Source organism: Apostichopus japonicus, chromosome 12, assembly GCF_037975245.1.
Source record: "Apostichopus japonicus isolate 1M-3 chromosome 12, ASM3797524v1, whole genome shotgun sequence".
Lineage (NCBI taxonomy): Eukaryota > Metazoa > Echinodermata > Holothuroidea > Aspidochirotida > Stichopodidae > Apostichopus > Apostichopus japonicus.
The window spans coordinates 27,456,304-27,481,706 of NC_092572.1; the positions used below are offsets into that span (position 1 = coordinate 27,456,304).

Consider the following 25,403-nt stretch of genomic DNA (forward strand, 5'->3'; position numbering starts at 1 on the left):
CTTATACTTATATAGTGTGAAAATAATGCTGGTCAATATCAACCTAACCGTATGTATAGCTCTTCATTGCAGATACATTTGTCACAATTGTTGAATGTTCATAGAGATTTAGACTGACATTTGCCCAGGGCGACGAACACAAATAATCTGTAAGATCCAGTGTTATTGTAATGTATAACATGCTACAATATTATTTCTTACAAAGTCAGGCAACAAATTTCCTGTCACTTTTGAATGACTGATTTTTGAAAGTGATACTTCTATACACAAATTATTCTCCTAGCTCTCACGAAAGCACCTGATAATCACCAAATCTATCTTCTTGCAAGAAAGTCGTTGTTGCTTGTTTTTGTTTTGTTTCTTAGATAATTTTGTCGTTTCTTGTAATTATTAAACAAAATGCATTTAGGAGGATGTTTGATTACCTATTGGGCATGGGTGACATCCACGCTCAATTTGATCACCGTATGTTCCTGGTCCACATGGTGTACAAAGGAAATAATCAGGAAAAATGTCACATTCAAAGCCATCCCAAATAAGTGCGTCAACGGTCCATGTATTTGCTCGCACTGAAGGTAACAACGACGGACTCACACAATTTCTGATGAAAATAATAGAAACCGCGACAAAGGTGAAACAATTTCAAACAAACCCATCCATCATCATTGATTCAATTGAACCAGGTATAACTGCTGACTCGGCGATGAACATCTGTCTCAAAAACCTACGTAAAGTCTGTATCTCCGTCTGGGATATATCATAGCTTAGACATTGTGTCCGGGAGGTATATCATTTTGTCAATGTGTGATTTCATTGTGCCACTTGGAGGTGATATCTTTAAGTTCCCTTTCTTTTCATATTTTCAAGGTGCATGTAGCCTAACCAATGTTGTGAATGAAACATCGCCATTGAAAGGTTTAAACCAACACTTCTATATTTTAGAAATAGCACTAGCGAAACCATATAAGGATATTGACCACCGTACAATATAACGAATTACATTACAAACCCAAGCGCGATTATGGCTGAACTGACAATGCCCAAGTTTTTCGTCGTTTTCAAAGGTCAATGACGATGGTTGGCTTTGCTCTTTCCACGGGGTTAGATATGAGACACACCTATTGTGCAGATGAAGTTTGTACAAAGTACAGTTTATTAAATCTCAAGAATGGATAGACCAATATCTGGTACACCCGACGAATAGAAATTTCGTATCCGAGAAGTGTTAAGAAATGCAAACATTTTGAATGTTTTGGAAAACAATGAAATACAATTTGTAGTGACGTCGAATGTTCCAGGCAATTATCCCAATATGGAATATTCTTCCGAAGTAAATTCCCATACATCTTTAGCATCATCTAGCGAAGTTGTGTTTTAGTCGCATTGCTTTACAGAGAAATTAAATATATAGATGGATTAAATTCTGCTACCGCTGTTTCCCATTGCGTGTTATTGCCAGGGCACCTGATGGCACTATAAACTTGTAAAGTTTACCCTTTTCGATCCGTTTGTCATTATTTACTCAAAAATATCCAGTCTTTCATTATCAGTTTATTTTGTTGTCGATAGAATTGACAAACAAGGAATGGGAAAGGCGGGAACAACGTAACAAAGTATAAGGGAACGAAATGCAAAATCTGTCTTTACAATATGTTGATATTCCTTGATCAGTATGACACTTTTCTTCATTCTTCTAACGTTTTTTCCACTTTAGAGTGCAATTTGGCGCATGAACAAGAAGCATTTCGGAATACAAAATATTGCTAAGAACTGAGAATTCTGCAACCAGATTCTTATAAAGTCATTATCAGAAACTGGCTATGGTTTTAACCCGTTCACAATTTCACGGCACTGTGGTACGAACATGTTCAAACACCTTATAACTGTAACGGTAAGAAGTGTAAAGTTGTTATACTAAGGAGAAGTAAGGGAACTTCAAAAAATAACAAACTATACGGGTGATATGAGGTTATATCGAGTTCATTCTGAAAGCGAACGACTGGCTATAGAAGGTAATACTTTATTTATTCTGTAAGGGCGAGGAGAAGGAAAAAGTTACAGCTAACTTCGAGAAAATTGTGAACGTGAAGAAAGACATATGCTATGTCTACTGAAGTAAATGCTAACATGGTAACCTTTTAAGCTTATTTGAGAAATTTTTACTGTTAATTAATGATTCAATGACGTTAATGTTTTCTTCAAACAAACATTATCTGCTCGGAACAAATGCTTGATATAATATTGAAAAACAATCAGTTTTCAACGAATTTTACTCACTTTGTTGTTTACAATTTACGTTCATAACTTTCAAAACTTCGTATCTTCGCGATTAAACATGATGTCATGATTTGTTTGTCAACTATTAGAGCCAAAAATTTTACAAACGTTTATTTTTATTTATCTATAAACAGTCCAATTTTACCACTAGTAAATTCAGTAAAGATTCTACAAACAACATACTCACACATTATCATGTTTTAGGTTTCTTGGTATGGAATCAAAGAAGTTACAATTGAGATATCTGTAGATAACAAATAGTAAATTAGAAAGTATTCAGTTATACATAGGCTTCACAATACCGTATGTTTAAGTTTCTCCGACACATTTTTTCAATAGTACATTAAAGCTTACGATCAAAGGGCAAGAATAGATTGACAGTCACTGAAACGGTCAGACAGGTCGTATCTCCTTTGCTTCATCTCGTAGGCATTCTCATCTGGATAGACTCCTTGTCAAGTCGCGCAGTTCTTTGTTTGTCTTACATGGGAACAAGTTAACAGCTTTGCAGTTATTAAAGTGTCACCTGTAACACATGTTACCGTGTTACGAAAACAAAGCAGTAATTACTGATGCACGGTTGTGGAACATGAACAATAGTTGCTGTACCAGCTATAAGTATCGGCTGGTTGTATCCTTGGAACTGAGCTAATATTAGAATAGGTAGTCAAGTCAATGTCATTGAGAAGACTCGGATATTGAGAGGGACAAAGTGGTTTAGAGATACAAACTGGACTAATGGCAGTCTTTAAAAGCAGGTTGCATGGAGCTATCATTTTGTGACCAAAGCCATCATTGAGTTTTAAAGGCAGACAGGAAAAACAGCCACAATGAGGAAAAATCAGTAGCACCATCGATTCTAGCTCACGCTACGCATGTCACCCAAAGGAGATACTCCAATCTTTGCAAGGGCTATGAATGAAACTTTATAAGCTTAAACTGAAGAGTGTGATATGATCTAATAACAATAATGTGTAATAAATATGATACAATTGATATGTGTCACCAGCAGTCGTGCAAATGTACCCGTAACAGATTACTACGTTTCAGATTCTTTCTTTCTTTAGTTAGTTCGTTACGGTTAGTTGGCGTTTGTTGTATGCAACACGATGACCATAAAATCACAACTATACTCTTTGAGCCGACGGTAGATAAGAAAATGATGCATCCTGTATGAACAGAAGCATTTAGATGATATTTTACAGAAATGTTTCAAATAGTTCTACTTATTGTCATGTCTTTTGGAAGTTACATTTAGAAGTAGTCTTGTCTATAATTACGACAGTTTATTGGACTTACGGTCACGCACGGTACCTGCACACAGTGTTATGAAGACCATGCCGTTCGGCATTCACATATTGATAGTAATGTCCACGTTTGCTAGTCACGTATAGTGGTAACAACGGCCATGCTTGCTACTTTCATCGCGATAGCCCATTCTATCTTTCACAACATATATACGTGGTACCAAAGTTCATGTTTGGTACTCACATACAATATTATGGCAACATTTTATGTCCATATTATTGCACTAATCGTCCTTTTGTTTGGTATACCGATGGACATGCTCGGTACCCACGAAGAGTACTCATTGCCATATTGGGTACGCACATATAACGGTACTAGTGTCTACCTTTTTCATACTCACATTGTAGTATTAATCGGTATCTTTACGAAGGACTCTAGGGCAAAGTACTTTATTTCATTCCTGTATATTTGCCTGCAGATATATGATAAAATAAGAACAATATAAATAATTTCAAATAAAATTGGTTTCTTTCGTTTCATAGTGGAATATATTAAAAAGAGATCAAATGAAAACAGAGGGAAACTTGGACAGATTGTTCTTCATAGGTTATACTCATATTAAATAATGTTTTACTTGAAGTAAATTAATGACGAGTTCCTTACAATTGCGCCAAAACGTTGCTTCCAAAAGGATTTCCAGTGATGTTAGTTAAGTTGTTTTGGAACAGATATCTGAAGATAGTTAATGAGAAGTGCAATACAAACGAGTAAAAACACATGAAACGAGAATCAGAATCTTGAGAATTACAATAGTTACTTTAAAGGTACCATATAGTTACCTTATAGTTACTTTATAGTTATCTTATATTTACTTCAGTTTCTTTTTCAATAGTTTGTCAGTATTATTGAATTTGCGGATATAATTTTGAGATTTATTGTAATTGAGTTGAGTATTCGTAAACTATTCGACTCGGATTGAATATTTAAATTAAAGTTAAATGTCGTTGTTTAAGTTTGTACCCATTTTCAACAGACAATATTTTATATGAATATTCACAAGAGCCAGACAGAAAACATAACAGGACAATAGAAATAAAACAGATGCAATTATTAATTTGTGAAATACAATGGAGAGTAGAATTTGTTTATGTTGATTGTAATATTTTGTTTGAGTTATCATTCAATTTTCGATTACTCCTGAAGATTATATAACATTAATCGTGTAACAAAGCCAACACTACAGAAGGAAATAATTATGAAGTATAGCATAAATAAAGTTACAATAATGTCGCAAAAATTAAGTAAATATATATATTTGTGACCGTATATAGCTTGCGTTATTCTTAGAAAAAACACAGAATTATAAAAACGGCTGATAAAAACGTATCGATTGATTTTAATCAATTTTGGAACTTACATGTACCGCAGATTCATCCGGTGAAATGAATTATCTTCAATGGTATGAATCTGATTGCTAAACAAGCATCTGAAAATACAGTGGACAAAACAAAATCTCAAAGAAAGAATGCTTTTGTTGCAGATTTATGGAGATACACAGTCCGTTTTCATATGACAAAATTTATCGTTGGACCCAAAAAAGAACAATACAAAAAACATGAGAATTAGCATCGTTTTAAACAGCAACAAGGAAGAGTAACATCAACAACAACAACAGCTGTCGCATGAAAATAATGGCCTGTAGCATCAAAATCATATATTTAATCTTGTTTTATTTTGTTATTAATTTGTTAATGTCAGGCAATACACCAGTTCTAAACAAGATGGAAATAATAGCATAATATATGCCTTGGATAAACAATTCTTCTGCATGACTGGCTATGTGTATGCCTATATTAAGTTAGGCATAACTGAATTAACGTACATTCGCCCTCCTGATGGTTAATTAAGGCCGTTAAGTAAGCTTGTATTAACAATCTACAATGCATTGCTTTTACAGGAAATCTACGTGCTAATTCTAGTGACTATTAAGAAGTGCATTATCAATCATCTGTTTGCGGAACAGGCTTCAGGCTGGTGAAACCCGTTGGTGCGATACTTCTTGATTTTTTGCCTTCATGCTGTAAATATATTTCTGATACCACGATGACTTTTGATGCTGTGAAAATGTTTAATATTGGCATTGATGATGCAATTAATTTCTTTCAAAGATGGATTTTGCCAACCTTTTCTTAAAAAGCTCAACAAGTTGTGACAGGATGATATATTGTACTTAATACTATGGTGTATAGTTGTAACTTATTTGAATTTATGTTGTAGGACTTCACCCCAGTCTATAAGATTGCAACGTAATTATGAATATTTACTAATCTTGCGCAATAAAAAAGTTCATCTCGAATGGTACACTTGGTGCCGACATCGCGATACGTAGACCGATATATCCACTCGCCAAGCTGTTGCACGTTCATGTCCTTGGCAACAAAGTAATATAATTTCTCTTGACAGCACATATAGTCTTTAAAGCCTCGAAGATTATGTAAATGGTTTACTGATGTTTTGAGAGGTTCTAACTTAATGATCTTTGTGCCTCACTTTAACAAGTTGTCGCATAATTCTGAACAGCATTATAATAAATGTTTGAAAGGGCTTGTATACTCAAGGTACGATTTAATTAAAACAACTAACCAAACTCTTAAAATATTCCATAATAAAATACTTACAAGTATTCTAACTTATCCAGACCTAGGAAATCATCTCGTTTGATAATCTTAATTTGATTTCTCTGTAGCATGAGCGTGGTCAGCTTATATTCTTCTGTTTGATTGAAAACGCCGAATCCAATCTGGGGGAGGTCGTTTTTCGACAAGTCTCTTGGGATAAACATTGGAATGTTAAGAATTCGAAGAATAACATGACACTTTACTTAGAAGAACTCATTTAATATAAAATGTCGCACTATGTCCGAATGTAGAATAGCCTATATCTATAGGATACCAAAATGCTGATAAATCTGCTGATCCTTATACTGGGTGTGATAATATGCTTGTTCTAAGAAGGATATGTTCTCAGCCAATGCTGATCACAACTCTGAAAGATTGTTGACTTGTACGTTGAATGTGTGGTCTATCGTGTTGTCATGTACCGCATATGGCAATGCACATCACAAATAACATGTACAGGTACCATGTAGCAGCGGCAAGTGTGTTTATACTTAGAGAGTATAGATAAATCTTTAAGAATATGGACATTTATTTCCACCTCCTTCCTTCCAGGTGAAGGTAAAGCTGTACTTTGTAAGAAATCATCCTTAGATGGGCAGTTGCTCTCCAACTAAGAGTGTTATATATACTTACCAGGCAGCCTTCTAAACTAGCTATTACTGGCAAATAATAATTGTAATTAAGACTGGCAAATAATAGCATCTCCGTTTGCTAGTATACTATTTCAACGAACAACTGGAGATGATAAGATGACTGGTGTCTTTCTAACGTTTGAACTTTGGATTTGCTTCTTGGGTCTCGGCCAAGATGATATGCAAATGAGAAAACAATGTAGTGAACTATACTTAACATCAGATCTCTGTGATCATGCATAAATTGTTGTCAGTTACAAGTAAACTGTACGTTTTATGTTTAACTGAAACATTATTCATATAAAATTCTTTTGTATTAAAATACATGGTTAACGTTAAAATAACTAAATTTACTAAGCCCACATGATTATGTTACCTTACAGGTAACAATGTTGCCCTTTTGCTGTAGCATCATCGCTTAATAGAACGTTGTAATTATGTCTTCTTGTGCATCTGGTATATTGATGAACTGGCAACTACACCACCAGAAAGCATGGGCTATACTTACAGTACGAGTAAGTTAACGAGACCTTGAAAAGCGTCAACCTGCATTGTTGTTATCTGGTTCGAATCCAAATACCTTTGGAAAGAAACAAAACAAAACAGAATGTCATGTCATGTCGCAAGGAAATTTGAATATGTTAGCTGGACACTCAGAGATGGCTAATTAGTGGATATATACAGTATAACAAGGCATTGGATGGTATCATTCGAACAGAATGTAATTTCTTGAATCCTTTTTGTAGAGTTTAGTAAAACAGCTACGATTGCCTATATGCTACATGACACCAATATTTACAAATTTGAATCTGTTGCAACGAAGTGTATCTCTCTACCCCCTCACCCCCCCCCCCACCTCGCTCTCTCTCTCTGCTCTCTGCAGTGATCCCGGCCGTATCATAGCTTCAGTATAATTCGTATAGTGGTGGGTACGGTCGAGTCGAATAAAGTTGCTAACCATGTAGATAGATTTGATGCAGCTTTGCACATGTTATCATGGCAATGTATACAGAAAAAAAAGTGAAACACTCACAGCCCCTGGAGAGATGGCATTCCTGTAAAGGCTCCCTTTGGCAATATGTTAATTTCATTTTCGCTCATTCGACTGAAACAAAAATGAAGTTAGTAGTGTGAAATCTGTCTGTACGCTTTATAAGTGCTTTCACTTATTTTTCTCATTCAAATACATAAAATAATTGTACTTGATTCAGCAGAGAATAATTTACTGTTAGCTTCAGATCATATACACAAACCACTACTTAATTGCTATTGAGTTTGTTCATTCTTCTTCTTGTATGAATACAAACAAAGGAATACACTGCGAAAGGATTTCCCTGTAAAATATTGTGTGTCATTTTCACGTAGGTGTACACCATGAACTCATTTTGTTGTGATATGTAGCCCGAATATCAAAGAAAACAAATATTTCGGGGAATTACTTTAATTTTGTTGAACTAATAATCTTAGAGAAGCTGCTACAACGAACGCAATTTCCACGACCCGCACGTAATACCGCATTCGGTGAACCATGGCTTGGTGTTAAGACCACAATACTAAGCTAATAGTTTTTAATAAACACATGCTATAAGCACATGCTATAAACACATACTAAACACATGCTAAATACAAGCTACGGTAAACCATGGTTTGGGTTTTAGGAGCACAATACCAAGCTAATTATATTAATATACACACGCTACGTACATGCTATAAACACATGCTATAAACACACGCTAAACATATATGCTAAACACATGCTAAAACACATGCTAAAACACATGCTAAAAACCCATGCTATAAACAATTGCTAAACACATGATAAACATATGCAAAAAAACATGGTACAAACTACAAACACATGCTTCGGTAAACCATGGTTTGGTTTTAGGAGCACAATACTAAGCTAATAATATTAATATACACATGCTACGTACATGCTATGCTACTAAAAGAAAAAAAAACTTATTAAAGTACCAGTCATGATCAACATATGATAGAGTAAACGTTTTGCTTAACTCGGTTTTAATAAATGTGCCTTTTCCACATCGATCTCCCATTCATAGTATCAACATGATGACTTACAGGTTATCCAGGTTTGAGAGTCCTTGAAATGTTCCTTCGTAGAGTAGTTTGATTTTGCTGTTTTGTAAATATCTGCAGGGAAAAGAATGGCGGAATATATCTAACAGTTTGATACAATTACTCCTTTCCGTATCTGTCAAACTTTGAAGAGTCCGATCCCTCAATCATCTGTCGGGTTATATTCTCCAATATTCCTAAGACTCTACGTTCATGGTAGAATCAAATATGAATTACCTTTAATATAGGAATTGATCGTCCGATGTCATTAGAAATACACCGAGAAAAAATAAAAACCGTGCACTGGAATTCGAAAGTTGGCCAAACTAAATTCACTTCTGCTCGGGGATGCTCGTCAGCCAAATACTCTTCAGCATTAAAGCTCAGTTCTTGTTTGCCAAATTGAAACTCCGACATTTACAGCTTACTGCACTAAATGGTCAGTGAAAATGAAACCGTTCTGTGCAATTTTCATATCAATATTCATCATCTTCATTGAGTTATCTGTCGTTAAAAAGTTTGAGCTGAATATAATTTGCCAGATTCATTAATGAGTCCGTAGATTCTACAATGCTTCAAACAAAATCGTGCAAGCCCCGCCCAACAGATCATACGCCAATCTGATCTCTCTTGTTTGTTTACGGCCGTCAGGCCTAGACTTATTTTTACTTTCGTGGCTAGCCTGTCTTATGTCTTTTCTCTTGAATATTATCTTTCTCTCGGTCTTACCGATAAAGCTTATGTCATTGTGTCATATTTTTCCATTGCAATGAATAAAGAGGTGTTTTCAGACGTTTCCTCCATGGGGCTGTAAAATGTGGACGATACGAGTGTAGGACTGTGTTAAAATCTTGACCGGGCCCATATGTAGACTATTTTCTTTTACCATTGTGTAATGAACATTCTTACATGTGCGGGCAGTGATTTTACGGTAAATCGTTCGCGCCATGAGCGCCAAATAAAGTTTCTTTCTTTCGATTGCGACAGCTTTTCTCTACTAATTAAACCCACCTGGTCAGAGTGTATTTAGAATAAGAAACATTGAATCTACTTCGGAAGTTTGTTTTCCGATAATCATCAGCAAACAGGTATTGAGATTTTAAGGTGAATTTATAATACAGTACAAGCTGCATTTTTCGGATAATATAATTTGCAGTATAAGGGCAAGTAACACCCCCCCCTAGGGGCCAAAACCCACCCCCTACCCCGCATCCCAAAATGTCCCACCGACGGGCCGAAATCTTGCCTCCAATAGGGACACTCCCACTGCCTCCAACTAAAATGATGATCCCCTCAGTAATGCATCGTTTTTAGGATATTCCTCTATCAAACGATATTTAAGAAGGTAATGAAGGGTATTCCGAGCGTGAGAAAGATATTTTTATAGTGTTAGATTTTCACACCGAATGCGACATGTTCGTTTCCAATAGAAATTGAACTTTTATATCTCGCTCAGGAAGAAGAGCCTCTTTGGTAATTACTTTATTTTCACAAGGTTCTTTGACGTATGTTATTATCGATTTACATAAATACGGTAGTTCCCTAAAAAGATTTCCCCACATTTTCCTACATAGGGCAAGACGTATTCCGGTACCGCCATCATCACCACTTACAGAAACACCAGCTCGAGGGTTTGATATATCACTTGTAGCTTATGGTGAATTTTGTTGAACTCGTTTTCACTTGATATGGTTCGGCTTCTCTTAGATCTTCCCCTCAAGGCATGGGGTGCGAAAGCACATGAGCAGGGTTTACCTCTCGTACACCATTATGCGAAAAATATGCCCGCCATTTTAGAAACGACTCAAAATATCAAAAAGATATCAACAAAACCACCACCGACCAAATCAAGTGGATAAAGGAGACAAAATACCCAGCACAAGCGGGTTGAATCAAGCAATGTTCTTTTACTATTATAACAATAAAATGATGAATATATATAAAGAGTCAGGCTTACAGCAACCATTTATATGAGGGAGAAGTATGGCTATTTTATTGGTACTGTGTTTCGCATAGAACAGTTTCATAACAAAAACTCGTGGACCAGCACCATCACTATCACAACCACCACCAATATCAAAAGACATTCAAGAGCAAGGAGAACAAGACACAACAGATAATATTCTACTTAGGGAGTGTTAGCTCATGAGTGTTATCTCAAGGAGGGTTAACACAAGGAGTGTTAGCTCAGTGGTTATAACGCCGGTGCCTTCCAATCATAAAGTTTCTAGTTCGAGTCACTCCAAGATTAATGTATGTCGTCCAGTTACAAAGTTGTTGACAATTGACAATTCATAATCATGGACGTTAAATATGAATCTAAGAGACTGACGTCGGTCAGCTTACGGCTTTGATATAAGCCAATGATGGCTTCTTCGCGCGTTCCTGCTTGCAGGAGGATCGAAAATACATACTCGAAGACCCTGCACAAATAACACCATCCACCCATGATGCTATGATAGAGGACTTACAAGTGCAGTGTCTATAGCAGAAACACTGGGGAAGTGGGGTGGCAATCAGAAGTCATCACCGAATACAGAAAAGAGTTCAAGATATGTATTATTTTAGGTTAAACCCAAAAACATCACTCATATCATCATATGTTCCAAAATATTAGAATCTTTACAACACGATCAGATAATTAAACATTTTACATTAAATGCCTCTTTTGGCTTTATACTTCACAGTAAGTTAAATGGTGAACTAAGATACCTTGGTACCTTGTGACCATGTACCTCAACTATGACAAATTCATGATTCCTCCTATATTGTTGATGTATACGCATACGCCAAAACATTTCTTCGTCCTAGCTGTCAACGATTATCTATCAAAACCCATATACCACAATGTAAGCAAACTGTAACGAATGCACGAGGTGTTTTTCAATTGACGTTATCTATTTTTGACAAACTTTACAAAATCGATATCGTCATCCCTCTCTCCGAGCGCTACCATCCGTATAGGATCGTGTACGATATAGAAACAGACTTGAATAAAGATAGTGCCGCAACCACCAACGCACCATATTAAACTTTCTTGGTCAACATAAATTGTTTGGTATTAACGTTTGTTCAAACGTTGTTGGATACAAAATCCCGCAATGTTTTGTTTCTGAGGGTGATCCCTAGTCCACTCTTGTCGATCATTTCATCACCTATCGTCATGAAGTCAACCTGGCTGCTTTTGAAACCATGTCGAGTATAGGGCCTATTTCTGGAGCCGTATCAAATAGCAGAGGACTACCTGAATGTGACTTTAACTTTTTTTCGAATTGTTTTAACATCTACATTGGAAACACTGATGAATTATCGTAGACAAATTCTCGTGATCAGTTTCCGTTCGGGCAACTATCACATTAATGTCATGAAGTTTTCTCATGTATGGAAGTCTTGAGAAGTTTAACAAAAACCGAGATTAAGAGTGAAAACGACGGACGCTCGGCCATCAGCTAGATTATTAAACGTAATAGTGGCTATTTGTGCACTTCTTCAAAATGGTCGAAACTTTTAGATATCAAAAACTACTTAGCTCCGGATGTAATAATAACAATTTCTTCAAGCCTACAAATGTCAAGAAACAAAAGCCTTCTTCCCGCACGATTGGATTGATTATCTTGGTAAATTATCAATGACATCTATACCGCCACATGGGAGTTTGTATAATAAAGAAAAGGGTGTCCAATGAGGAATAGATGTACTGTCAGCAAGTGTGGCAGGATCAACACATGGCAACGTTCCGCGATTTTTTAGAATGGTACAATAACAAAGATGATGTCCCGTTTTTATGAGCGTTAGATAAAACTTCTTTATGTTTTACACATATCAAGAGATCGATATGATCAAGCAGTCTATCATGGACTGACATTGAGATACCTCTTCAAAGATATTGAGAAAGAATTCTTTTGCCTTTTTCCAACGGCACATAAAGATTTGCACCGTCTCTTAAAAGACAATGTCGTGACGGGCCGTCCACTACTTTTCAATGTTACCAGGCAAAGAATAGAACGTATATACGATATGGTAACTTGTGTGGGCAGGTTTAAGGCTTCGATGCAAACGCAGATCTATCTGTGGGTTGATATGCAGGACATGCCTACATGAATCGTAGTGCGCTGTAGAGAAGGACTAGGTTTCAGGAGCGAATTCACTCATTGTCTTCAAAAGACGGCATCGGGATAGTTGGTATGTGACGCTAAGCAAAGGGGTTCGTATAAACGACATACGCTCAACGGGAAGGAAGTACGGGTTGGGAAGCAAAAGTTACCTGTTGATGGTTTTAGCAGAAATGGCAGTCAAATTACCATTTTCGGGTGCTATTCGGGTGTTATTGGCACGGCCATCCAGGTGCGTTAAACGAGAGTAGCACTTATAACGAGGTCTAGGGGGTGCCTTTATCTGTTTTGTATCATGAAACAGTTACCATTTTTACGTATTTAAAATCGGTAGGTGTTAACTTTGTTGAGAAATGGGAGTGTTAATGGTTAGCAGAGCAACAACTTAACCTCGAAATCAGATGCTATTTGCTGGAACTGTTTCCCTATCCCACGCAGGAAAGAACGCGAAGTCAGGGGACGATCTCTTATCATGTGTGAAAATTGGGAGAGTGTTCGGGGTGATGGAATATGATATTGAAGCACCAAGCTTACTAAGGGAAACTTGTGAAGGAATGCCTCGCATATATATATAGAAGAACGCAGAGATCGGTGAACACATGACAGAGCTCGCCAAAACACAAAACCTTCTCAATCAACCACGTATAACTTTAATTGCTAGATTTGTTTGTGTGTGGGGGCAACACCTCTGCTTCGATGGTACATCGAACACGGGCTCGTCGTCACCAGAAGTTATCAAGGAGCCCAATTTATACCAAAAGCCGTATTCCAACGTATTAATTCCGTATTTAGGAGATGGTTTGTACGTAGTCGTTCTACACAGCGTGGAATTTGATCTCCCCATTCAAATCAGATTTTTCAATTTTGCTAAGATTTTATGTCAAAATTTGTTGATCCCGTTATTTTCAGTACTGTGCTACTGATTCGGCCTATTTAGTTATTTTCGGTAGCATCACTGGAAGGTGTGAATTATTCAGGCATGAAATCTTTGTTTGAACAAGAAGAAACATCTCTGGTTTCCCGATCGGACACCCCTGAACAGACAACAATACGACAAAAGCAAACCGGGTTTATTTAAACTGGAAAGATAAGTTCTCGGAGGTTGTACAAAATAAGTGTTCTGTACAAGCATCAAAAAGATGTATTGGAATAAGTGATGATCGGGTGCAAACTTACATTCAAGAGAAAACGGCTCTTTTCTACTTGTAAATCAAAAGAAAATTATGTGGATATGGTGTTTCTACAACACCGTTATATTGTTAAGTCTAACCCATAGTCACGAAATATTGCTGTTTGTATACTACATGTGTGATCCTTGTATAAATTAAATTAAAGGTCTGTCTATTCAGCTTGTTGTCAATAAAGTGTACGATGAATCGTTGAGACAACCTAGTAATCCCTCGAAGAACCATTGTAAACAATATCTCTAAATAAATTACTCACAAGGATGAGAGTGATGATAGACCTTCGAACGATTTTGCCGGTAAACTGTTCAGTTCATTGTGGTTTAATTCCCTGCAAACAGCAAAAGTCATTGTAACTGATTTATGTTTTTACGAGTTCTTACGAGTATAACGACAGAAATTGACAGGGAATATGAAATATGAAGGAAATTTGAAAGAGAAAAAAAGATGTTTGCTAGAAAGGAATTCGAACCACCGATCTTCAGTTTACACGATCTGTGCCTTATCAAGTGAGATATCCAGCCATAGCTAGTAGTTATCCCTTTATATCATCATATCTATGTGTAGGATGGCAGGTGGTGTGGGCATATGTGCCAGTCCATAGTACCTAGCCATAGTACCTTGCAAATACTGCAACCAGGGTTCACAACCAGTTTCATTCGACAAAGCAGAGAAAGTGACAGGAATAGTTTTAAAGAGGAATTCGGTTTTCATTTTGTTTTACAATAATAAATCAACTTGTAGAAAAAGGGCTCATCTGAAAGCAATATTTGTGCTTCATTTAAATGCCATTTTGTTTTATCAAGTGGTACTAATGATTATGCAGTAACAGTTACTTACAATGATGAAAGTGAAGACATATCTTCATATAGCGTCAATGGCAAAAATTGAAGTTTATTCGAGTCCAGCCGCCTGAAATGAGTACGTAAAAAGAACGACATTTTGGCTAATCAAATGTCGTTGAAGTAGGAAATAGAGGTAAATTAACATTTCCTAATGCATAGACAAACGTTGGTGGGTCCCAATCCGGTTAACGAAGGACAAACATCAGCTTTAGGAAGTAAGTGTAGGTTGAATCTAGGTCCAGACGTGTGCTCTTAATTGACAATTAGGGTGACTCAGCCCCAAGTGGGACACAATTATGTTCTTTTTTATTAAATTTTAAACGACAGGGAACTTTTAAACTATATTTGTTTAATTATTATTCATCATGAAGACAGTTTTCAAATAAAAAAAGAAGGTTTTTTACGGAACTTGGGGGTGGGGGCGTTAAACTGTGTCCGCTTGCTCTACCACCCCAGATGAGAGATAACAATGTGATATAAGCCAGATTTCTCCATTATAACCACCAATGAATACTTACAAATCCTTAACTAACGAAAGATCTTCAAAGAGCTTCTCTGGCAACGTTTGTAGGAAGTTGTCTTGTAAATAACTGAAGATGATTGGATAGAGTAATAATTTAATTTCTAGAGCCGCACGAATTTAAATCAATCATATCACACAGTGGACTATAGGCGTGCGCCCTAGTCCTAAGTCCTAACAGTAGCTCACTGCTATCTTTTCCTACATAAATATAACTTGCAGCAAATCTGAGGAGCTGATCTATATAGAACCACGTATTAAATGCTAGACTGGATAGTTCAGTCACTTTGACTGATCATCTACGATGTTCATAGAGCTAAACAACGTGACGTGATAAAACGAATTCAGGGGCGGTTCCAGGATTTCAGAGAGGAGAGAACGTGTCCTTGGCGTCGTTGAGGGCCGCCCGCCTCATATGTAGATAGAAGGAGGGTTCTGTGTTCATATGTGAAATGGTGCATTCTGGGGCATATCTGAGCTATAAATTAGGGCTTTGCGCAAGGTGCTAATAATACTTTTTTTCTCGGTCTGGTTGAAACGGGAGTGGGTGTACACCCTTGAATCATGACTGATGGCAATTTTTTGTCTTACAGTCTACAATATAGGCTACTATATAGTTAATTGTATTGATAATGTCATCCGTTTAATAATTTTGATCGCAACGTGTATATTTACTCACATAAACCACAAGCCGGTGAGTCCTTGCAAACTGCCAGCCTGGATCGTTTGTATTCTGTTGTTGTCTAAGTATCTGTCAAAGAGACATTGAGTGTTGAAATAAAATTGGTACAATGTTAACCACAGCAGAGCAAGTAGAATCACGTGTACTCTACTTCATCTTTGAAGATCATTTCACAAAAGCGAGAGCGTGGTGGCCAATTGGCTAAGGTGTCGGACTCGTGATCCAAGGATTGCTGGTTCGATTCCTGCCTAGTTCATTACGTTGTGTCCTTGTGCAAGATGCTTTATCTCAATTGCTTCTCTCCACCCACGGGTTAAATGGGTACCTGTGAGGTAACTTGTCATTGGGCGCAGTATATAACTGCTGCCGACTGGAGGGAATGTCTCTGGGACAAGTCAGGTTATCATTGACCAGGGGTAATATAACGTGTGTAAAGCGCATTGAGACCTATCGCTGGTATAAAGCGCTATATAAATCGAACATTATTAACATTATTATTAAGTCTGTTCATGAAATTATCTATATTTCTGTATGCATAGCAATGAATTTTATTTACAAATGCGTCCAGGTCAGTAACAAGGTATAGAAGAAGTTTACACAAAGTATACAAATACCTGGAAGTAGTGCATCGATGTTGTCCACTTGTTTTAATTATCTATTTTGAAATTATAGTTTACTAACTACAACTTAAACAGGCTGCTAACTGGAAGAATTTCGAGATTAATTAGTTGAAAAGGAGTACATGTGTATTGTGATTAGAAGGGGGACTCACAGGAAAACAAGTGACTGGAGGCCTTCGAACACATTCCGTTGCACCTTTGTCAATTTATTATTGCCCAATTCACTGCGGAGAAATAAAAATAAATAATGATCGTTATTTTGAAATTACCCGCTTTTAATGAACGATCACGCAGTATTAGGATTTAGTACCAAATTATTGAATAAAGATCTTTCTGTGAAGATAGCAGCAATCTACAACAATTTGATTCATTGTTCATTAAACATGTTGAACAATTTGCCACAAAAGGGTAAATTCCTTTAGTTAATTCTAGTAAGTGGAAAATAAAACATTAAATATGACGAAATTATTATCAATGTAACAATTTCCAGCAAACATGATTAGTTTATCATTTAAGTCTCTTTCAGCAATTCAAGATTTTGCAACGTAATGCTGAATTTCGCTCAGAGGGTCATCATTACAACATTTTGTAACAAAACTGATCACTTAATTTAACATTTTTCATGCAAAATCTTGAATGGCAGCAAAGTTACGGAGAATGATTTTAATATTTTGACGGCACCTAAACGTTTCTAACTAAATGACATAATAATGTATCACTAATAATTCAACTCAAGAATTTGTGTTTTTTTGTCCTTACATGTACCAGCTGAGTACAATGTATAGGATGGGGAAAATTAGGCTCCGTCCCTCTTCTACTAGTCATATAGAGGTACCCTGTCATCAGCTTCAATCAATTTCGTTTCCGTATTGTTATATAGTAGTTGGTATCTTTGACGATATAATTGACTTTTTACCCATCATTATGGACAATGCATGCCATGTCTATTTGGGTACATAGGTGTCGAGGGCCATGTTGGGCCCAAGGGATATGTATGTCATCAAAGCCCAATTTGTTCACATTTCATATTTCATTAAATATATAACAAACTAAAGAAACAACACTATATTTTCTATCGCCTATTTTCCCGAGCCTCTCCCATATTTATCCCCCTTAATATCCCACGGCCCCGGGAAGTAACCCTTGACCCCCACCCCTCGTCCCTCTTGGCAGGCTTGTATAGGTAGCGTATTAATGAACTAAAAAGCCGCTTACATTACGAGCAAATTTACAAGCCCATCAAAACTGCCTTCTTGAATCGACTGGATCTTGTTTCTTCTCAAAAACCTGCAGGGTTACAAAGATAGGGAAATGACACCATTTTTTGCAGAACTCTCTTAATGTCGCTAAAATAGTGAGACAGGATGATAATATATGTTGGTATATATTCATTATTGAAAGCGTACGTGCTGGGACTCCCGTTACCCCGTCGGCGAGTATAGAGGGCATGCATGAAGTACGGATTTTGCTCATGGGATGATGAAACATTAGGCTTACACGAAGCCTATAAATCAACGACAGTTTGGCATCAAACTGAAAAAAAAAAACGAACAACAGGTTCCAGTTGCGTTTTCGTTGGTTTATTCTCCTCTCAAGTTAAATTAGAACCATTAGTAAAAAGAAAAGTTTCGAGTTTTATCACGTTAATTATATACATGCGACCGTTACTTAAAAATAAATCATTTTGAAATCTTCTGACTCGAGTGATAAGACATGCAGATCTGACAAATCTCCTTGGGTAGCAACGACTTACGCTAGGAAGTTGAGGGAGGCTCCTTTTATGGGATATCATTCAAGGTATTGCAATATAGTCGCTTCAACCAAATCCCCACACTTGCTATTATTGACTAGCACATCGCTCAAAAAGCCCAAGGAGCCAATCACAAGTAAACATGAACTATTTCCAAGAAAGCTCCGCCTACATGCGTGCAGAACACCTGCTAAACATCTGGTGTTTCCAAATCGCATTGTCCTGCAAAGGGGAAATTTTAGACGATGTTATATACATTTTTTTAAACTATAACGTGAGAAACTGGAGCAATTTACAGCATTCCCACGGTGTCAAAACAAGGAAATACAATAGAAAGTGTTCGGTCCACTTTCAGACGTCTAGCTTAGGAGCCCGTATTTTCAGACAGAGAATAACCAAAACTATAACTATAACCAAAACTATAACCAAAACTGAGGAATACGTTTTGTTTCCTTTCTTACTCATGATTGGTTCATTGATACATTTGATGAATATTACCGTAATGATGTTTCGAAGTAGTATATATTGAACCAACCATTGATCAGATGCCCCATCACGTGAGACCCCAAGCTTTACAACTTCTGAGCAGTTTTTTTTTTTTTTTGATAAAGGCAAATTAATTTGAAAAGGAATCAACCAGTGCTTACGATCAGAATAGTGTGGCCATATAATTTATACCAATTCATTGTTTCCAATCAGTATCTTGAAGACATTTTAATTGAAAATTTTAATTGTACCACGGAGAGAATAACTCTTTATGAAATCAACAGAACTTTTTCGTCATTCATTTGAGTGGAGCTTCTTGGAACTGGGCTTCCGAAATAGCCTAACAAATAGTTATCCCCAAGGGCAACGACAGTACCATCTCTACCGACCTACATGCAATATTTGCCACATCACAGTACTTCGAAGTTCATTCAAATGTATATTTTTATAATTATCTGTGACACTATGGATGCATAATCGCTCAAAAAATGCAGTGCGCCATTTGACAGTAAAAGTACAGGTTAGGGCTTTACTTACACTTGCTCGAGTAACGGCATACCTTCGAACTGCTTCGCTACCAAAGCGGATAAGTTATTGTTGCTTAACATGCTGGAAATGTATCAGAAGAATATTCAAATTATTTAACTTTATCTTTCTTTTCAGGGATCAACCAAATTAAAGATTTTAATCAAGATATAATCTTGCCTGACCGAAACAGAAAATATGGACAATATTCTAATCAGAATTCAAGGAGAGGCAAACCCACCAATCATCATTAGTCTTATGTGATCAAGATAACTGCGGTGAACATATTTCCCAACTGACAGCGGAATATATGATATGCATTTCCATGATATCAAGGAGTTAATGTTTCTTAAGACACCAGACTTATGACTTATTCAATCTAAATATGGCATCATCGAGCCAAATATGTTTCATTTGTTGTCTTTCTTTATATATTATAAGGTTTGTTTCCGAAAATCCAGATTGGTTTGTCAAGTGCTGAATCAAACATATTGAAGGACCTAATATGACCTATAATGATTGCATTGGTTGCAATAGAAACACGGTGATAAATATATACATATACACCCACACATATATACATACACGCACCCACACACGCACGCGCACCCATACACACATATGTAAACACACACATAAACGCATATATATATATATATATATATATATATATATATATATATATCGTGTTAATTTATCATTTATAACGATAACGATTTGCAGGAATTGCAACTTTGTCAAGGATGCTTAGAATTTCTCATTCATCAGTCACAGATTTTTAACTGTTACGCATATACTCTAGCTCCTAATTCTTTCGATATTGAGGGGGAAAGGAAAGTCGCTTTCAAGTAAATTGGGCAAGTTTGACATGTCCCGCCAGATACCAACGCATCCAGTTATCAGCCAAGTATGCTTAGGAGTTTAAAGTTAGAAAACAAATTGAGAAGTAATCTCTTCGTTATAAGAAAAATAAACAAATATTTTACTTACAGCCTAGTCGTAGAGGGAATACCGTGAAAGCTGTCGCTATTGAGGATCGCAATTTCGTTGTTGCTCAGTGTTCTGAAGGAGGAATCATTGTTTTTATAAGACCTTCATATTCATTATTAATTGGAAATCAGGCTGAAGGTGGATACTACTTTGAGATAAATCGAACGCGGAGAGCAATAAACCCAAGCATGAGATAGACCTTTTCTAAAACTGGTATCTTAAATTGTTAAAAAAGAAAAATCCACAATGTGTTTTGCTGCTACTTTGATCGCCATCTGATGTGCCTTGTGGCCAGTGTATTGACCATTACGACATACACAAATAGGCCACTATATTAGGCTATTAAATAGAAGACACATTTAGTTCAAATTATGGACATTGCATGGTGATATTCTCTAACACATAAACATTATCACAAATATTCCTTTTGGTTTGTCTGCGACTACTCATACACGTTTGTTTTAGCATCCATTTAGTAAGAATTAATTTAAAGTGTCTCACTTTTAGTAACCGTTACCTGATTGTGATGAGATAGAGAAAACGGATCGAGAAGATAGAAGAAAGGCTATCTATAACGCAAACGAATTGTTTGCCTCCAAATGTTAGCAGTACTTACAGAGTTTGAAGCTTCGACAGTCCACTGAACGCATTGTCAGGAATTTCATTAATATGGGTGTATGTAATGGCGCTGTATTTAAAAGCAAACACAATGTTCAGAACAGAAGTAGAATAATAAATGAAGACTGAGAAATATCATATTTTCGAAGAAAAGGATTGTCATGTAAATTACCCAAGCAACATTTAACATATGCCGCAATGTACAAGAGTTAACAGTGATTAGAAGTCATTAGGCGTGGATCCAGCGGGGACGTAGGGTTGTAGCCCCCCCCCACCTCAAACCGCCAGGCTTCCCACCTACAACTTCACTATTAAAAATAAATAAAAGTAGTTAATGTAGCATAACCTTGCACGAAGTCTACAGTCTAATTTATAGTCACAATTCTCGATTTCCCCTAAAAAGGGTTTATTGATTTTTCTCCAGTAAATTAATTTTCGCTGAAAATGTGTTTTAGCCTTATTTTCCGGTATTATTTACTACCCCCCCCCCCCCCACGACCCCCACAAATAATCAATCGTAGCAGTTTCGTTTAAAAATATCAAATGACACAGTACTTACACAGATATGGTATTAGATGGAATGTTCCGCGGGATAACATGTATACTGCCCCCACTACAGTCAACTTCAATCGTAATATCAGTCTCGATGCATTGACACACTCCACCTTTACCGCAGGCGTCGGGATCTAAGGTCACGTGTCAAATTTTAAAGATGATATCATTATCTATCAAACAAGCAAATCTTTGTTATATATGTAATAGTGTGTGAAAATAGTCCAATACAAACGCACATAATTTTAGGTTGGTCAGCATGGCGGTTGCTCTCTACAGTAAAACATGTCACAGAAGAAGACTATAGTATTATGCTGTAGGTTATGTGACGACACCTGCCAGTAGAATTACAACCGACCTTGACATGTTTCGAACCACTGGGCGTAACATATAGTTTTAACATATTGGGCGGTAAGAGGGAGATGAGGCTGATTAGAAACCCTGTGGCGGCTGGAGGTTTATTCGCTGTTCTGGATTATCATAATATATATATACATTTAACGTTAATTAATGATTAGTTGTACCTGGTTATTTTGCCCATTCAGAACCATTGTGTACAGGTGTAGAATCTTCTCCGACCCCCCCAAACACCGCCCCTCCCCTCACCCGCAGCACCAACCCCGTGAGTTGGATCCTTGCCTTTAGTTGATGCTCCTGAAATATCGTCATAACTATAAATAGTCTAACCTGCGTTTTGATTAATGCTAACAATATCTGTGGATTTACTTTAAGATAATTTTCTGAAAGTACCATTTTTCTAAGTAAACATAACTTATATTTAGTCGAAGCTGGATGTAAATTTAATACTTATAACTGACTCACTATTATCTGTGGTAACCATTGAAAAGCTGTGCCCGAAGAGTAACCAAACATGCAGTAACGTTTGAAGTCTCATTATGCTGTATAAGAAAACATAAAGGAATGCGAGGTTCTTATAGTATTACTGGATTTACTATCACCTAAAGAATAGCCACAAAGCCGACATGTCGATTGATTCCTTGTCATTATCAAAGTATGGTCATTTTAATACTGCTACATTAAGCCCCGCCCACTTATTAATATTCATGTTATTATCAAAAAAATTGCGACACATCTGTATACAGTCTATTGGCTACCAGAGTACCCATATGGCATGGTTATAATATATTTGTTCTTGAGATGCGTACCGTGTTTACAAGCTAGGCGTACGTAACTCACGAACACGCACGCACTTGCCCACGCACACGCAAAACGCGAACACACACGCACGGCATTGCCACCGCAAAGGTTCCATTTGCCTCTGGCGTAAGTGAAAGTTCTTTTTTCTTGTCAATTCATGGTGCCCTTTTGTTGACAAAATTTTTAAAGCAATGCAATCAAAAGTGATTTTTTTTTTTTGATAACAGGGATATTACTAGTACTATAGAAGTTTGTGTTACAGAGAGCACAGAGCGGATCCATTTTGGCCGGGACCGGTTTGAGGTGACTTCAGTGGTCTGCTCCCTACAGGCGCGTAGCCAGGATTTGTTCATTGGGGGTGTTTTGCTGGAGACCGACATAGGGGAGGGGTATAAGGGGAGGGGTGTCCCCCTCCCCTATGGCGAAAAAACTGGAATTTTAAGGCCTCTAGATGCAAAATGGTGCAATGTTTGAGCTCAAATCATGCAAAGAAAAATTGATAATTATTTTGTGGAATAATTCTATTCACATCAGAAAAATGTAATCCTATATAGACTCAATTATTGATGCAAGGAAAATGCGAACCTTAAGAGATACCTTTCTCAATATATATAATTTACAAGCAACTAGCTAGGTTCAACTTCATCTCAAAAGTTTGAACTGTAAGAAGGATCATTTGAAAGGTTTGACCTATATATATATATAATATATATATATATATATATATATATATATATATATATATATATATATATATATAGATAGATAGATAGATAGATAGATAGATAGATAGATAGATAGATAGATAGATAGATAGATAGATAGATAGATAGATAGATAGATAGATAGATAGATAGATAGATAGATAGATAGATAGATAGATAGATAGATAGATAGATAGATAGATAGATAGATAGATAGATAGATAGATAGATAGATAGATAGATAGATAGATAGATAGATAGATAGATAGATAGATAGATAGATAGATAGATAGATAGATAGATAGATAGATAGATAGATAGATAGATAGATAGATAGATAGATAGATAGATAGATAGATAGATAGATAGATAGATAGATAGATAGATAGATAGATAGATAGATAGATAGATAGATAGATAGATAGATAGATAGATAGATAGATAGATAGATAGATAGATAGATAGATAGATAGATAGATAGATAGATAGATAGATAGATAGATAGATAGATAGATAGATAGATAGATAGATAGATAGATAGATAGATAGATAGATAGATAGATAGATAGATAGATAGATAGATAGATAGATAGATAGATAGATAGATAGATAGATAGATAGATAGATAGATAGATAGATAGATAGATAGATAGATAGATAGATAGATAGATAGATAGATAGATAGATAGATAGATAGATAGATAGATAGATAGATAGATAGATAGATAGATAGATAGATAGATAGATAGATAGATAGATAGATAGATAGATAGATAGATAGATAGATAGATAGATAGATAGATAGATAGATAGATAGATAGATAGATAGATAGATAGATAGATAGATAGATAGATAGATAGATAGATAGATAGATAGATAGATAGATAGATAGATAGATAGATAGATAGATAGATAGATAGATAGATAGATAGATAGATAGATAGATAGATAGATAGATAGATAGATAGATAGATAGATAGATAGATAGATAGATAGATAGATAGATAGATAGATAGATAGATAGATAGATAGATAGATAGATAGATAGATAGATAGATAGATAGATAGATAGATAGATAGATAGATAGATAGATAGATAGATAGATAGATAGATAGATAGATAGATAGATAGATAGATAGATAGATAGATAGATAGATAGATAGATAGATAGATAGATAGATAGATAGATAGATAGATAGATAGATAGATAGATAGATAGATAGATAGATAGATAGATAGATAGATAGATAGATAGATAGATAGATAGATAGATAGATAGATAGATAGATAGATACAGTACAAAGTGCATCGTTGTAAGAAGGATTGGAAGAGACTCGAGTGAGGCCCGGAGGAGGGTGCGATAATTATCACTAGAGTATCTCTCCAAGTCAGTGGTGTTTTTTGCATTGGGGGCACTTGGGCCATGGGGTGTGTTTGAACACCCAAAACACCCTCTTGGCTACGCGCCTGGCTCCTTATAATAAAGTCAAATATCCTCCTAACATATATATAATGTGTGTTTCGTTCTGCAGATTAGCTCAGCTGTATTCGTCATTTGCTTGTGAAGGCGACGCTTCATTTACATGACCATTTATGTTTCTGAAGGGTCAATGTAAGCAAAATCAAATGTATCACAAGAGTCTGCCCTTTCTACGTCTTTCTGCTTTCTGCCTGAACCAGATCTTGTGATAATTTTTTGTTTTGTTTTATTCATAAAGAATTAGCCAAAAAGTAAAACACA

At 36.2% G+C, this 25,403-nt stretch overlaps 1 protein-coding gene across 4 annotated transcripts in view; it reads right to left on the reverse strand.

The window, feature by feature from the left end:
• LOC139977178 (uncharacterized) overlaps positions 1-25,403 on the reverse strand; it is a 41,869-nt gene that overhangs the window by 4,544 nt on the left and 11,922 nt on the right. For 3 of the 4 annotated variants that reach the window (XM_071986412.1, XM_071986413.1, XM_071986411.1), the window contains 20 exons: positions 22,621-22,697; positions 21,806-21,932; positions 21,245-21,316; positions 20,629-20,700; positions 19,651-19,722; positions 18,093-18,164; positions 17,030-17,101; positions 16,255-16,326; positions 15,574-15,645; positions 15,051-15,122; positions 14,470-14,541; positions 8,918-8,989; positions 7,869-7,940; positions 7,344-7,415; positions 6,204-6,353; positions 4,943-5,011; positions 4,189-4,257; positions 3,926-3,997; positions 2,465-2,521; positions 426-601 (listed from right to left, as the gene is read on the reverse strand). In XM_071986412.1, the coding sequence (XP_071842513.1) occupies positions 426-601; positions 2,465-2,521; positions 3,926-3,997; positions 4,189-4,257; positions 4,943-5,011; positions 6,204-6,353; positions 7,344-7,415; positions 7,869-7,940; positions 8,918-8,989; positions 14,470-14,541; positions 15,051-15,122; positions 15,574-15,645; positions 16,255-16,326; positions 17,030-17,101; positions 18,093-18,164; positions 19,651-19,722; positions 20,629-20,700; positions 21,245-21,316; positions 21,806-21,932; positions 22,621-22,697 (1,661 nt within the window). The remainder of the gene's footprint in view (positions 1-425; positions 602-2,464; positions 2,522-3,925; positions 3,998-4,188; positions 4,258-4,942; positions 5,012-6,203; positions 6,354-7,343; positions 7,416-7,868; positions 7,941-8,917; positions 8,990-14,469; positions 14,542-15,050; positions 15,123-15,573; positions 15,646-16,254; positions 16,327-17,029; positions 17,102-18,092; positions 18,165-19,650; positions 19,723-20,628; positions 20,701-21,244; positions 21,317-21,805; positions 21,933-22,620; positions 22,698-25,403) is intronic. The other variant, XM_071986414.1, reaches the window with a different exon arrangement.